Source organism: Neopelma chrysocephalum, unplaced genomic scaffold (assembly GCF_003984885.1).
Source record: "Neopelma chrysocephalum unplaced genomic scaffold, ASM398488v2 Primary Assembly neopelma1_69, whole genome shotgun sequence".
Classification (NCBI taxonomy): Eukaryota; Metazoa; Chordata; class Aves; order Passeriformes; family Pipridae; genus Neopelma; species Neopelma chrysocephalum.
In genome coordinates this window covers 7,638,199-7,654,113 of record NW_020897729.1, presented here as the reverse complement: position 1 = coordinate 7,654,113, position 15,915 = coordinate 7,638,199, and the positions used below count along the sequence as shown (strand labels likewise).

At 46.7% G+C, this 15,915-nt stretch overlaps 1 protein-coding gene across 9 annotated transcripts in view; it reads right to left on the bottom strand.

Moving 5' to 3' along the window:
• TNIK (TRAF2 and NCK interacting kinase) overlaps positions 1–15,915 on the bottom strand; it is a 153,637-nt gene that overhangs the window by 68,630 nt on the left and 69,092 nt on the right. For all 9 annotated transcript variants that reach the window (XM_027685582.1, XM_027685581.1, XM_027685589.1 and 6 more), the window contains exons 3-4: positions 6,327–6,383; positions 1,386–1,511 (exon numbers count right to left, since the gene is read on the bottom strand). In XM_027685582.1, coding sequence (XP_027541383.1) covers positions 1,386–1,511; positions 6,327–6,383 — 183 coding nt within the window. The remainder of the gene's footprint in view (positions 1–1,385; positions 1,512–6,326; positions 6,384–15,915) is intronic.

The following is a 15,915-nucleotide window of genomic DNA, read 5'->3' as shown; positions in this document are numbered from 1 at the left end:
AGGAACGTGTTCCCACCAAAAATAACCTGAACATCCAAGCAAGAAAAGCCCCTGGAGCCCAAGCTCCTGAGTCTTCCCAATAATTCATTGTACCAGAAAGTCTCGGGGAACAAAATGGAACAGAAGTCCATCAATTCCATTTTTGTCCTGGAAGGAATGTCCTCTGAACCCCTCCAGTTCCCACTAGATGTTCTGGCATGTGGATGCAGGGGCAAACAGCTGAAGTCACTGAGTGTTTTGCTAAAATAAAGCCTGTATTGCACAGAAACTACAGGAAAGAGCATCTCCATGGTCTCCCAGATGAACCATGGATATTCGCTACCCCTGAAAAATTATGCTCCAGCAACCTTGCTCAGGCACAGAAAAGCTCTGGAAACCACCCATGGGTAACATAGAACTGACTGGATTTACAAGACTGTGAGGAAATAAGTGCTATGTAGACCAAAGGACAACATCCAGGTCGTTGTATTTAGGATCACTCCAACACAGCTTTATCTTCAACGCTGCCCCAAGGAAGGCAGGGTCCCAAACTGCTGCTCAGACGCCCACGGGCACTGCAGGCTGTTGCTCCAGAGACTCCAGCCAGCACAGCCAAGCTCAGAACACAGCACAATTAACTTTAATTAATTTTTTATTCCTGGGAAGCCCCGATCTGCAGTGCCACTGCCCTGCCCTGCGAGCACCAGCTGCCAGCAAGGGGTGGGCTCCGGGTGGGCTCCGATGCTCCGGCTCTCTCCGGAGATAGACAGCAGATTTAAACTCTATCCTCCATGGCCTGGGAATGCCGAATTAATAACTGGGAAGCCACTGACAAGGGAAGCAGTGGGAGGAGGCAGCCAAGGATTTATGGAGACACAAAGCAGCTTTTGCTGCCCTTCAGCAACATGAGGAGCCTTCACCGAAATGGCTGAACAGCCACAGACCTCCCTGCCCTCCCCTCACCGTCCCCCTCCTCTTTATTCACCTGCACTGGCTCTGTGAAACATGAAGCACAAGAGGCAGAGCTGAGAGCTGGCAGGAATCACGTGCACCCAGCATTCCCCCCAACCTACGTCTTCCCAGCGACGCTCCCGGCTCCCTCCAACTGTTTTTTTTTGATGCATTTATTTTCATAGGATGGAATAATTTTCAACTGAATATTGTAACAAAGACAATGCTAATGACACCTCAGAATAAAAAGGGTTTTATCATCGCTCTGCAAAGGTTTTATGGCAAAATGGAGAAGCGTTTTGCAGTGCAGCAAGAGCCTTTTCAAAGCCACGGCTTCAAAAAAGATGGATGCAAAATAAGGCTTTTTGTGCAAGACAGGTGCTGTTAAGTGGACAACAGGGAGTAAATAATTTCTGTCAAACGCAAGTTCTTTTAAAGAAAAGAATGCAACTTACCCAGAGCTGATCATCCATTCCTGGTGGGTTCTTTTTAATAAAAGCACCATAATAAGTAGCAATATTTCGGTGGTGAGAATACTTCTTCAGCATGTTAATTTCTTGTTTGATCTCTTCCTCTTCATCCTGGGATGAGGTGAAAAGAAAAGAAAAATAAATCCAGAGGCATTAAGAGACAGCACTACACAGGCTCCCAGTTCTTTTTGTACAAGGGTGAACTTCCAAGCACCCCACTCCTGACCGACCTTTTTCAAGCTTCTTTGCACCATTTTTTTACAGCCACTTTTTGCAGCAGAGCCCTGAGAGCCGGACTGAAGACTAATGGATTGCTGTTTGAGCAGCAATTTGAGAAAATACATGCTTTGTCACATTTCCTGTCACATTTTTGAACCCTGAACTGGACAGATCTTCAGGTGGTGTGCAAACCTAAGAGTTCAGATCAGGTCATCTCCTCCAGAGCAGGATCCCAAGAGGATCTCCAAAACAGGGCAGCAGTCCTCTCTCAGGGGTCAGTGACCCACTATCCCTGCGTGCTGCTCCAAACTTTGCAGCAGGGAGAGCCCCAGGAAGTCCCAAACAACTGGGTATCTGAAGGTATAAGAACCCACCGAGGGGCTGGGCAAGCAAAGCAAGGTCTGGCTGGGAATCAAAGCCTCACTTGGAGATGTGCTCTCCATCCAGAGGTGCACCAGCACCAGACTTTGACATCACAGCCAAATCCCATGTTTTCAGCAGTCTAGACATTCCTCCATCTTTTTAAACTAATTTCTTTACAATTCATATCCTAATTAACACCAGTCTCATGTTGCTCTGAGGCTCGACCCCGCCTGCATTACCCCAGCGATGCTCCCAGACCCACCAGAGCCCCAGGATGGTTTTGCAGAAACCACTGCATGGCAGAAGTGCTCCTGTGCTGTGCATCCCAGCCCTCCAGCTCATTGCTCCTGACCATCCTGGAAGCAGCACGTGGCCTTTGGGGACACAAGGTGTTGCTGGTGGTGCGGTGGCACCAGACAGGGAACAGGCAGGTGCTGCCTGTCCACAAACCCTGTCAGACTAACTCGGTCCTGGTGACAACCACCATTCCCGTGGGCTCTCTCAGCCCCTCTCCATCCTGTCTGCAAAGCAGCAATAGCTGAAACAGCTGAGCCAGAGGAGCCACACCAATACCTGTTTGGATGTCCCACCTCTTTGCTCTCAGGACCATCAAACGTACCCTGGTTGTATTTTAAGCTGACCGAATTCCAGCCCGCGGCAGTTCCACAGGCAGCAGTTAGAACCTTGATGTCAATGAGCTTTGTTGTAAAGGACCAGAAGGGCTGTTCATTCTCTATTCTCCTTTATTCCTCTCCTGTCCCTCACCTGCTTCATCCTGACCTCAGACTTCCAAATGGGCAAAGGCCAAGACACCCCATGGAACAGCACAGTTTCTCGAGGAGTGATGTCCCCTGACCAGGTGTCACATAACAGACAGAGACACATCTTTCTTCCCCACAGAAAGTGATTTAGTGGCTACGCTCTTCTAAGAGGACTCAGGGAACAGCAGAGAGGATGAGGATAGGAGGAACAAATGCAATAAGTATCCGAGTAGAGCTTGTATAAACAACCTCCAGTTTTACTTTCAGTAAGAACACGGAGGGTATAAGCACCAAAGAAGATGAGGAATGAGCCCAAATGTTACAAGGAAAACCTGGGGACTATTCTGGAAGACCTTTATCCCCTCTCTTCTTCAAGCAGTCAACACAACTTTGCTTGTTTTCATTTGTCCAGGAAACCAGGGGATAGAACACGTAGTTTATCATGCCACAGAGGTGGGTTTTTTTAATTGAAGCCCCTTGCAACAACAACAACAAAACAGCAGCTGGATGCTCAACAGTGCTGGGAGCATGGAGCAGCACTCAGTGTAAAATTCCACCCGTGCTCTGAGCACCACTAGCTGGCTCTTCAGTCATCCCCCACCTCATGCCTGGTTCTCTAGGAAAAATGGAGACAAGCCATGTGGTCTAAGGTTTTATCTCGAGTCCCTCCTTAAGTTGAAGAACTCAAAATGGGGGGAAAAAACCCCTCTAGAGCATCAGAGCTGGGGATGGCAACTGAGGGCATGTCTGCATCTGCATGGCCATGCTTGGTGTCTCCAGCCCAACCTCCTGCTCCAAGCAGGGCTACAGCCAGCAATCACCACCAGCAAATCCAGCGAGGGAGGGAAGAAAATGGAATTATCATAGCCAGCTGCTGCACCTACTCCAACCCAAAAATGAACAAAACCCACAGGCCAGGCTTCGCTGCCACGCTTTGCCTCCACCAATCGATTCTGTTACATCCATCCCTGGAAGTAGGTCACGCAGCAAACAGCAAGACCAGCCCCTGGAAAATTAATCCAAACTCTTAATTCAGAGATAGTGGCTGCCCAAACCGATGAAGTGCTGTAATTTGAGGGCCTCTATGCTTGCAATCTTCCCCGAGAGATAATTAGCAAGAGCGGAAATGAGTTAAACAAAGCATCATTGTCAGGAGCCTTTAGGGGTTTAGTGCAAGGCACGTGGTCAGGATGAGAGACTGGCTGGGAGCTCACTGAACACAGAATCATAGAATGGTTTGGGTTGGAAGGGACCTTAAGGACAACTAGTTCCAATCCCCCTGCCATGGACAGGAACACTTTCCACTCGATCAGGTTGCTCAGAGCTCCATCCAACCTGGGCTTTACTCTCCCAAAGCTGCAGATGGCCATAGTTGGGATGGCCACACCAGTTCTGTTCTCTGTTGACTTCTGAAAGACACATTGTCATCAGGGACATCCTGGAAAAACAGGTGGGATGGAAGGTCTGGATCAAATGAAGCAGCAGCAGCACTGAAACTGGTGTGTGTCAGGAGGAGGTGAAGGACTGAATTTAGGTTTTCACCAGCAGCCTTTGCACTGAGCCTGGACCAGGTGCCAAACATGGCTGTAGGCACAGTGCAGGGACCAGCTTTAGAAATTACTCCAGAAGCAATTCTCCAGTGGCTGGAGAACATGGCTCTAGATCTGAATTCAGCACCAAAAGCTTTGAAGCACAGTCAGTCCCTTACCACAGCACAGGTTTCCACTGTTTTCCCTGTGGTCACTGCCTGTCCTGGCCAAGCCTGGTCTTGCTCTGAACTAGTTTCCTCTGGCTAAAAGCAGCCTAAGGGGAATATAATTAAATACCCCAAAACCACATCCATGCTAAAATCTGATTTTACCTTGACATTCAAAGTAAATAAATTTGAACCTTGGACATTCAGATGTGAAGCCCAGCTTTGAAAGGTAAAGTTTTAGGTCAGGGACACCAATTTAAAGATGTGGATGAAATTACTATTGGGCAGGATCAAGATTTCAGGTACTTTCCTCCAACATCTTTGCTTGGAAGAGATGATATTTTAAAACCACTGAATTAAGTGTGTATTCAAATTTAAGCCCATGTTTGGCCTCAAAGTAGTATTTTCATTTCTCAGCTTAAATTCATTCTAACATCAGACTTCATCCCATGGGAATCTCGCTGCTATTTATGCCATGGGTTTATGTTTGGTGGGTCTGCCTATTCCCTGAGAGCCTGCTTCCCACGGGAATGAGATAAATGGCACTTGTAGATATTGCAAGTAAACAGGAACAAATCTCACTCACATTTACAGACTCGTTTCCACACATCATTTCACCTGTTAGCACCAAAAATAACCTGGATGGAGGTCCCACAGATATTAATACCACACCATAACATCTAAGGTATTTCAAAACATACTCTCAAGGCCAGCTGCCTGCTTTCACAGCGAGTCATTTCTGTGTGTGCTGAGCTCCCAAAAGCTAATTCAAAACACCAATTCAAAAATTAAGGTGGGTAGATTGTGATCCTAAATTTTGAAATGTGTGTTATTCCAGTACAAAAAAAAGAGGAAGACAAAACACAACAAAACATATTCTTACTCCCAAGCCTGACACTGTTTCTGTAGGCAGGAACTTTGGGAGGTAGAGTACTCCACTCAGAAAAAAATTATTCAAGAAAAAGCATCCTCAGATCACCTTCCTCAATGCAGCTGTTGAGGTTTTTAGGGATAATAGCAACACCACTCTATTTTTCTTTTGTGGCCACTGGGAAATGGCAAAACCATTCTTTCCCCTAAATTCTGTTATTCATTTAATAATTTGTAAATTCTTGGTTCTCTTAATCTGATGCGAGTTTCAAAAGAGTCATATTTATGAGATCAGGGTGGTACATTTTGTTTCTCTTTATCAGTAGGATGCACAGGAATTATTTAACTTGCCTAATGAAGTTATTCATAACAATACTTGTACATAGTTTTGGGGAACAAAAGGCTCTTTTGTGAAAAACATGGATGCAGAGAAACTGAAATGTGTTTATGAATACACGATCCTGTTGCTACTTTTGTCAAGGGCATGTGTGATAGGAAGAGGGGGAATGGCTTCAAACTGACAAAGGACAGGGTTAGACTAGATATAAGGAAGAAATTCTTCCCTGTGAGGATGGTGATGCACTGGTGTAGGTTGCCCAGAGAAGCTGTGGCTGCTCCATCCCTGGAAGTGTTCAAGGCCAGGTTGGATGGGGCTCTGAGCAACTTGGTCTTGTAAAAGCTGTCCCTGCCCATGGCAGGGGGTTGGAACTGTGTGGTCTTTAAGGTCCCTATTATTTTCTTCAGATTTTATTAAGGCATTTAAAAGAGACACTGCTGGAACTGGATATTGTTGTGTTTCAGCATAAAACTACCTAATCTCCAAAACTCTTGCAGACTTATTTTTCTCTCACATATTCATTAAAACCAAAACATCTTAGTGGCACATATCACATTAAGACAAAGGGGATTTACTTCCCAGGAACACCAGTCTTCCACCAACCCCCACATGATATCCCACCCCATCCCCTTCCCCCATATATCCATAATTGAAGGATGCAGAAGGTGAGGATACGTTACCCCGGTGACGTCCATAACCTTAATAGCAGCAAGTTGGCCTGTTTTAACATGACGACCCTGCAAAAGAAAAGGGAGAAGTTTGTTTGGTTTTGCTCAGTGACAATATTTTCCTTGCAGTGAACAATATCCTTAAACAATCTCCTTGTCTTGGTAGCACATCTGCACTTTTTTTTATTTTTATTTTTTTATTTTTTAAGAGCATCTTCACAGCGGCCATGATGGGAGAGCAATTCCCTCCCCTTCCTCCTGCCATTACAATTAATTAGTACAGGGCCTTCAATGCTGTATTTTCCTGGCAAACAAGTGCTAGAAATATCCTTTAATGCTCAGCCATGCAAAAAAAACCCAGCTCGGGGCCTCTCCTGAGCACAGAGCATGACTCGGCTGGAAATGGGCTGCTGGAGCCGTGATGATGGGAATGTGCTGGCACTGCCCTCGGTCCACTCGTGTCCCAGCCCCGGCTCTCACGCATCTGGGGACACACCAGGGACTCCTGGCCTGCAGAGCACCATATGCACTCTGACCAATAATTCATTTATTTTGGGAAAGTCCTGGTTAACAGGCTAGGGAGGATTTCAAAAGCAGATTTGCTTCTAGGCTGTGGAAGTGACCCCGTCCTCAGTGCTGGCACAAGCAGGGAATGTGCATCTAAAGGAGATGATTGAGAACTAGCACAAGAATCTAAGCCCCTGGACAAATACTAGGTCCTTTTTTTTACTGAAAAATTAGCAAATCACTGCAATGAACTGCTTGTTGCACAGTGCTCGACTACATTAATCCTAATGGAAAAACGCCTGGAAGCAATACAGAAAATATAAGAGCTCCAACTATTGATGAGGTCTTAAAACTAACACACAACTGCTATCAGGCAAGGCAACTCCCAGGCTTTCCTCCTCTCCCAAGCAATGGATCACACAACATCATATCAAAATTGCTCATATCAAATCACACACACAAACACCCTTTGAGGGCATGTGCTCTGATTCCAAAGCAGGAAGTCTGATGCTTCTCCTTCAGTAAGGCCAGCAAACGCTGATCCTGGCAGAAGACCTGGGAGGCAAAGAGAAGCATCCTTATTTCCCAGTCACTCCTCAGGATGGGAGCTGCCCAAGGCCCCATCACGTAAGACACGGTATGGAGGACTCAGAGGATGTGACAGCTTCTGACCTACAGCTTTGATAATTAACACTCCAAGGACACAACAAGGAGCAGAGGCAGAGAGGGGTCAAACTACAGCACCGCATAAACAGGGAAAAACAGGAGCTTTTCCTAAACTGCGGGCTCCTCCTGCTCCCCCACCAGTGTGCATGTTAATGAGCTGGAGTTTGTATCCAGGTGTCCCAGCCCTCCTGCAGGCTGGAGATGGTCTTCCACACCATCCTGCCTCCGGCAAGAGCCCCAAACTACCAGACACGGGAACCTCTCCCCGGTCCCTCAGGTTTCCAGGCACGGCGCTGGGAAGCAAACCCACGCGCCGGCTGCGGAGCAAGGCGGCATCATCCTCTCCAAATTTATGACTTCACCAGGAAGCCAATTCACCCACCAGGGCTCCTCGCTCATTTATTAACAAAATTTATATGTCCTGAGCAACCGCATGTTCTAACAACGGAAAAAGAGCTTTATTTAAAATATGTGCAACATAAAAAGTAATAAAATCAGGCGCAGCCCAGCAGCACCGGGCTGTGGATGAAGCATCCCCTGGATGCGGCCATCAGGAAGGAGGGGCACATGGCTAGACACCATCTATTTAGACAGCTAAATCTGCAGAAACAACAACTCCTGTTCCTAAATTCATCCTTGTTTGCTTGGCCAGGAAGATCCTGTGTGTTCTGACACTTTAATTAAAGCCAACAGAGCACCAACAGGGAAAACGCTCGGGCACAACCACGGCGTGACGCACCTGCCATGAAGTGGAGAAGAGAGAGGGAAGCAAGCTGGGTTGCAACCCCATGTGTTTGGTAGTTATACCCACCCTCCCCTGATGCATCACCACCTCATCTTGTATTTTAGGGATTGACCAGCCTTGCTGTGGTGAAGTGCTGCTCCCTCCCTTGGCACTGGCCAAGGGGAAGCAGAGCCCTGCATGCCCACAGCATCCTTCTCCCAGGGATCTGCAACCATCCTGTGTGCCTCTCAGATGTTTACAGATGATGGTAAGGACTTACTATCAAGTAAGCATTTACCAAAACAAAATAAACCACTTGGAAACATATGTTAATGTGAGCCATGAGGGACATTTAGTCACGCAAAAATCAGGCGAAGTAGAACCAATAAGTATTTAGCCTGGGATCTTCTAACAAAGGTTTGTTTTTTCTATAGTTTGTTCATGACAACGGATTACACAGTTTCCTCCTGGCAGATGAAACCATTCAAGGAAACTACATCTCCTCACCATTCAACTACCCCTTTTAATTCAACATACCTACTTTTCAGTTTTCAGATTTGTAGTGAAACCACCATAAATAGTTTAGAAAAACCAGCTGATTTTCACCCTACTGCAGGTATTCATGGATTCACAACACAGATACAGACAGGCTGGAGAAAGACACTGAGAACTGGAAGTGTGAGATGTAATACAGAAGTTAAATCAGCATCTGACCTGTACCCATTAAAAGACATCACGGCAGCAATAAACCCTTCTGCCACCATGAGCAACCAACCACCTCCTGCACCTTGGCCACCTTGGCCACACAGACATAAATGCCCATGCCCAAAGGCTGAAATCAAGACCAGGAGCATCCATGCCCCTGCACCCTCTCCAAAGTATCCAGCTGGATCAGGCAGTGGAGCCATTTCCGCCAAAACCAAGGCAAGATGAAATTGTTAATTAATGAGCTGCAACTGCTAAGCTGTCCACTGTGAATCTGCACTGTTGTGAGGAGGCTACAAATGGGGACTGGGGTAGCAAGGCAAGAAAAACACAAAAAGAACCCTGTTGTGATGCTTTAACCTCACACGTTTTCTCTACCCACCAAAATTTGTTGGCTTTTTCCTTTAAATCATTGCCACAGCAGGGTTCTCCACTCTAAAACCATACAAGGACCAAGCCCTACTCCTGGGGTCACCTCTATTCCTTCAACACCAAAGATGTGGGTCAAGACAGGCAAGAAGTACTGAAGTTCAACAGAAAATCTCTACTTCTTAAAATTCCACCTTTTTGGTGCCCCATGCTTGGGAGCTAACCCTGGGGATGCTGGAGAGGGTGCAAAGCCTTCAGGAGGATGGGACCCTTCCCAAGTAAGGAAGTCACTTCTGAGCCTACAGATCACACCACCACCAATGTTTTTGGAGGAAACTGGAGCTACTAAAGTGTTTTCATCCTCTCCAGATTTGCTGTCAAGGTTCACTTGGGTATAAACCCACATTTCAGCCTCAAGATTATTCAAGCGTGGTCTTGAAAGCTGCCACAATTTTTAATTAAACACCCATCTGAGCATAAATTCATGCTCCTAATTACTCTCAAAATGTTATATCAACTATCACTAACTTGATAATGTCAAGTATTACGACTAATTTCTGCAAATGAAGCAGGCACCACGAGTTTTTTTCTTCAAAGGTTGTGGTCCTCACACTCCATAAAGTGTAATGGACCAGCACACGATGGGAACATTGGTAAAAGCTTTTAAACATCAATTGATGCACTCAGGCATAATATTTACTAAATAAATAAACTCTAGCCTCAATATCAGCCTTTGTACACAACAACTGCATGTCCTGGCCCAAAATTCAAGTCCACCTTTTAAGGACAGAAAGAGGATGATCGATTGTTGCTTTTTAAAATTTTGCTTGCACAAGCATGGATTTCACCTCTAAGCAAAAACTGCAATTTCTGTACCCAGAAATGTATCCCATCATATTTACTTAACTTCTGCTGTCGGCTCTTATTCACTCAACAAAATAAATGACCCACCACCTGCTGCAGCCAGTGGGACACAACCAGAATTGTCACTCTCTTGAGAAAGGCAGAGCTCCCACTTCCTCCAGCCGGGCAGAGCAACACCTCTTACACCTCCCAGCCTGGACACGCAGCATCCACTGCCCCATGCACACATAATCCCCACAGCAGGCATCTAATGGAGCAACTGTGTTGTAGGTCTGATACTTTAAAGCAAAACACTCGTGATCCAGCCATTCTGCACTGCCCTTAGTCATGTTGCATGTAAATATTAGTGTGATCAAGGTGCTCTTGCAAGGCACTGTTGAAAGTTTGACGTGAATGGTCTTGCTGGGACCAGACCACAACACTGCTGAGGAATTGTAACCTGAGGAACACTCTGTCTCATAAAGAAATCTCACTGAACTGAGACAAGGAACAAAAAGTCTCATAAAAATCCAAATATTACCACTTTGGCAGGAGGGAAGCCTTCCAACTAAGTTTCTTCCATTACATTTTTGCTGCAGTTGAAATACTGAGCTGGTGCCAGCAACTCAACAACCACCTTTTTTACTGTAACTCCTGCCTCCAAGCAGCACATCCTCAACAGCACCACCTCAAGCAGATTCTTCCTACAACACAAATGGCACAGGACACCAGAGATTTTGCCACGTTAGAAATCACCAGTTCAGTTCTCTATGTTGACATGTATTTTTTGGTAAGTGTTAACTATGACAAACTCTTTGCCCAGCCCTACTTCTGCACACACACCATCAAGGTGTTCACTGCTGAGTCTCATCTCCTCCATGCTCCATTTCTGCATCCAAGTCCTTCTGCAGCAAAGCTCTCCTGGGATGGGCCAGAATTTCACGCAGGTCCATGGTCCAAATCCTGCCAGTTCCTTGTTTTCCTGCAGTTTGAGACAATTCAGGGTCTCAATCCAAGATTTTTAGCACGAAGGCCCTTTAGCACTACTGCACTGAAAACTGCATTCAACTTTTTCCTGAGAGAAGGAACTTTGCCTTCCAAAGGGAGCTGTGAATCTGAACTGCCATCCTGCAGTACATTAGACCATTTTATAGCACCTGGTGTGATTTGTTCTCAGCTTTTACAGAGTATAGGCACATTTATGTACTTGGTTTCCTACTGAAAACAATCTTGAGGGTGCCAAAATCCCCTTTCCAACTTGTTTGAGCGGCTAAAATACTTACTGATAGAAAAAACAGGCTTATTCTAGTGTGAAAATTCAGCAGTTTCCAAAAGAAGCTGTTCTATAAATTGTGTACTCGAGTTTTGCACTTGGTTTACACATTCCTTCAAACATATCTGAAACAAATCCACGTCTCCGAGAAGGTAATTAAAACATCGGATACTCTGCGTAGCAGCCCAGCATAAGAAAAAGTGAGTCATATAACAGGATGGGAAAAATGTTTGTTTTAACAAAGAGTAACGTATCTGTTTGATTAAAACAAGAGCCAACACGGGCCAAACCTTATTGTTGCTGCCTGCACTCAACCCCAGTACTGGGAGTGAGATTTCAAGCCAGTGGGGACTCAGGACAGCTCTGCATACTGGAGAGCAGGTCTTCACCCTGGCTGGGGATTCACCCCCTTCTCTCTGCCTTACTGCAGCCAAACCCCTGCCCTCTGCAGCCAGGTGAGGTTCCAGAGTTGCTCCTCTGCCCTCCTGAGCTCTCCTGCAGAACCCTGGTTGCTCACTTGAACACGGCTCTTCACCTCTGGCCAATCTGCTGACAGCCCTTGGGCTGCTTCTGGAGAGCAGACCGCCTTCACTGAGCAGGACAAGCACAAATTTCACTCATAGCCAATCCTCCCCTTACATCTGTCACCTTTTCCAACGTTTTAAAAAGTAAAATCGTGGAAAACTTTCAAAAAAATTCAAAGAGAAACTAAACAAAGTGGATTTTTTTTCTTTTTGGTTCTCAGCTGGGCGTTTTAATACTTCAGTTTGGATTGAACAACCAGAGCTTCCCCTTGGAAAAGCCTAAATCCTCTCCCACCACAGACAGCTCTAGTTGCACAGGCCCAAGCTCATGCTCTGTGCTGACCAAACGAAGCTGACCTCAGGACTGAAGTGTTTCTGTATCAATCAAGCTCTGATCAGGGCCAGGCAGCTTGGAGAGCTGCAATTCCATTACTGAAGCTCCACAATAGGTCTGACGTTAAAGTAAAGAAGGCAGGATTATTAGATTAACAAACTAAATTGTTAAATTAGCATATTATTCATCTCCAGAAATAACAGGCACTATACCATATAGGTGAGCAAGGCTTTAATTTCATATTCCCTAATATATAAGGGAAACACATCCCTTACACCAGTGCTTGTACTGGTTCCATCCCCCATCCCTACTGTAGTTCAAAGGAGGCTGGAGACACCCACCTCCAGCTCAGGAAGGACTGAGGTTTCCCTCTTCTATGGATAAAACCACCAGTATAAGAGGTCCTAAACCAGCATCAGAGATCCCAAAACCTTCCAGAAGTTTCTGTACATGGTTCCTCTAGATGTGGCTTGCAACCCTTCTAATTCCCACCCAGAGAAATCCACTGATTAGAAAGCACACGCCCCTCTCTTGAGGCCCTGACACCATTTAGCACCAGCACACTGACCATGGAGGGCTGTGTATCTGCCCCACACTCACAGCACGGACTGTGACAGATTTTGTCCACAAGTGTTTGAAGATGTAGGTTCTGAAGAACTGCTCTTCATGGCCACAGCAAACCCTGCAGCAGAGCAGATTTCAAGATATTTCTGCATCTGGCAGGGCTTTCCCAGAGCCACAGTTGCTCTGGGAAAGGGAGGTCAAAGCCTCACCAAGAGCTGGAAGATGAGTAGGCCAAGCACCACGGCATGGGGCGGAGAGAGATGGAGATCATCAACAGACAATAAATGCATCAAAAGTGGGTTCAAGGAGCATCCTACGGGAACCTGAAGCACCAAAGGACTAAGGAGAGAGATTCCTGACAAAGGGTAATGTATGTGTATATATATATAGATATATATAAAGAAGGACACGGAGTGCCTTAGGCAGTAGGATTCAGTGCACCAGTGGGATGGAGGAAGAATGGGATGCTGCCAGTTATCAATGGACCCCCTGCAGATTTCCCAGGCCCTCTGAGAGCTTTGCTCCTTGTCCCAGCACCCCCAGGTCCAACCTGGCAGTTCCCAGCATGGGGCAATCCCACAAGGAACATCCAGCTCCTGCAGCCCTGCAGACCTTGGGTGCTCCTTCCCCTCCCTCACAGCCTGCCCCCCCTTTGCCCCAGCTCCTTGGCTTCTCTGCAAGTGCACATTTTTGCAGCTAAAAGGAGGCAGCACAGCCTGTTCCCAACAACATTAGTTCATGACAGCCATGTTATTACCACCCTTTAACACCCCCACTGTGCTTCTGTTTCACGTCGCTGCCTATTCAACACTGCAGTATTCATAACTAAAATTAAATCTGCGTTTAGGAGACCCATAAGGTACCCTTTCACACAGGCCACGTCTCTGGTAGCAGCACCAGGTTGTTCCTTCCAGTGGGAAGCACTGAGCCGTGGAGGGAACAGCGCTGCCCACAGGCACCAGGACCACCCAGTCCTCTCAAGGGAGACACTTGGCTCCCGAGGGTGGCCCAAGGAAGACCCAGGACAGGATATCCCACTGGCTGACACCTCCAGAGCCTTGGTGCCTGACAGGTGGCAGGGGGCCACCACAAACCTGGCCAGGTCTGGACTGCAGCAGGGAGCTTTCACATCTGGAGAATGCCACGCAGATCCAGATTTCCACGTCCTTTTGCCGTATACAACCCACAGCCAACCATTTCTGCACGGTCCCAGGGGTACCTCGGCTTTACCGTGGCTAGAACCACATAGTTTTCAACTTTCCAGCCCAAACTCCAGGATGAGCCCATCAGCTTCAGGGCACCAATTCCCATCACAGGTGAAGGTGGCTCTGTGCAGATATAGGAATGGGCATTCCAGAGCATTCCCTGAAATGAGTGGAGATGCTCCTGACCTCAGACCATATGCTTGGGATGCGAGTGAGCCACTGTGTCCAGGGTTCAGGGGCACCAGAAAGGTCTCCACCATGCAACGTTCTTTGGCAGCTGCTGCTATTTCTTCTGTACTCACAGAAAAAACAAATCCCTTCAAAACAGATTGCTCCTAATGCGCTCCCTGCTGCAGGGCAGACAGGGCTTAATGCCTGCAAACGTGTGCTGCTGCCTCCCATGGCAATTCATCCCAGAACACTGAGGCACTCAGGTACCCCTCAGCCTCCTCAGGCTTTTGGTACCTCATTTATCCATGCCACACATTAAACAGCTGCATTTCAGCATGTGAAGTGCCACCAGCTCTCAGCCAAATCAGTAACTGTCTTGCAAACCGCAGCTGACTTAAAAAAAAATGGCCCTTACGGAAAAAACAAGACACAGGCTGATGGAAATATAGTTTCCGGAAACACCTCTTCAGTGCCATCTGCTTGACTCCGGATCTAGTTTCATAGTAGCAAGATCCAATTTTGGAGGTGGCATGTAAAGTGCAAGGTGATTTGTCAACTAACAAACAGCGGGGAGAACCCCCTCCCGTGAACCTGAGTGCTCAGCACCCTCTCCAGCAGCAGGGACGAAGGGCACTGGTGGCAGCAGACAACCACGGGGGAGCCAGGTAACACAGAGGTATCTGTTTCCTAAAGCTGGTTGAGGATTTTTAATATTTTTTTTGTCACTGTGTAAGGAAAACTGAGTATGAAGGAAAGCTGGTGTGGTGTTTTCCTGACCATTTAATCGAGGCAACTTAACTCTATGGCTGTCAATGGTTTTCCATTTCATTTCACTGACTTGCAGAAATGAGCCTGAACACAAACCCACTGGGCTCTTTTGTGCACCAACCCTAACGCTCCAAATCCGGGAGAAATTTGGGCTGAACTTGCTGAACTTGTACAGGACATACGTCCAGTTACCTTGAACCACTTTCTAAGCAGGCCATCCTTATAATCCTTTCACTGCCTCCCCCTTTGAGCCTCTCCAGTCCTCCTCACACTTGGATCAGTACAGATCTAATCACCTTGATTCCTGCCCATGTGGCAAGGCTGACTGGCACCTGAGCCAGTTCGTACATTCAGGCTTCACACATTCATCAGTCCTGAGCACGACTCCAAGTCCCTGTCTCAAGGTGGTAGAAATAACAAGAGCAAGCTGATAAAGGTACTTACGTTTTATGGGGCTTAGGAGAAAATGCCACAGCTGCCAGAAGCTCTCACATATATCTCGTGGGTGACTTAAGTTGTAGCATTAGGAAAGTAAGTGTAAGAACGACATAAGTAAAACCCCAGATGTTGTGCCGTGGAGGGCTGAGACGCTTCCCTAATCCCAACGATTTTGTAACTCAGGATACTGCAGACCCTGTGTTGCACGTTTCTATCTATGTCAGCTTAAATATCAATTTTAGAGCTCACATACTCAAAGGCAGATGGGCATCTCACTCTCTTTCATCCAGAGCTGCCTCCAGGGTTTTTGTCCGCCCTGAGCAGCCTTGACAACTTACTGTCCATCCTATCCTACTCCCAGTCACTTACTGTCAGGAGTCAATAAACATTTTGCAGTGCCTGTGTTCTACTGATTTAGAAGACACAGCCATGCCCAGAGCAATACTATGTGATATATGTTGTAATTTGGCTGTACAGGGACACATCAAAGCTTCCATGTTGTCTGATGCT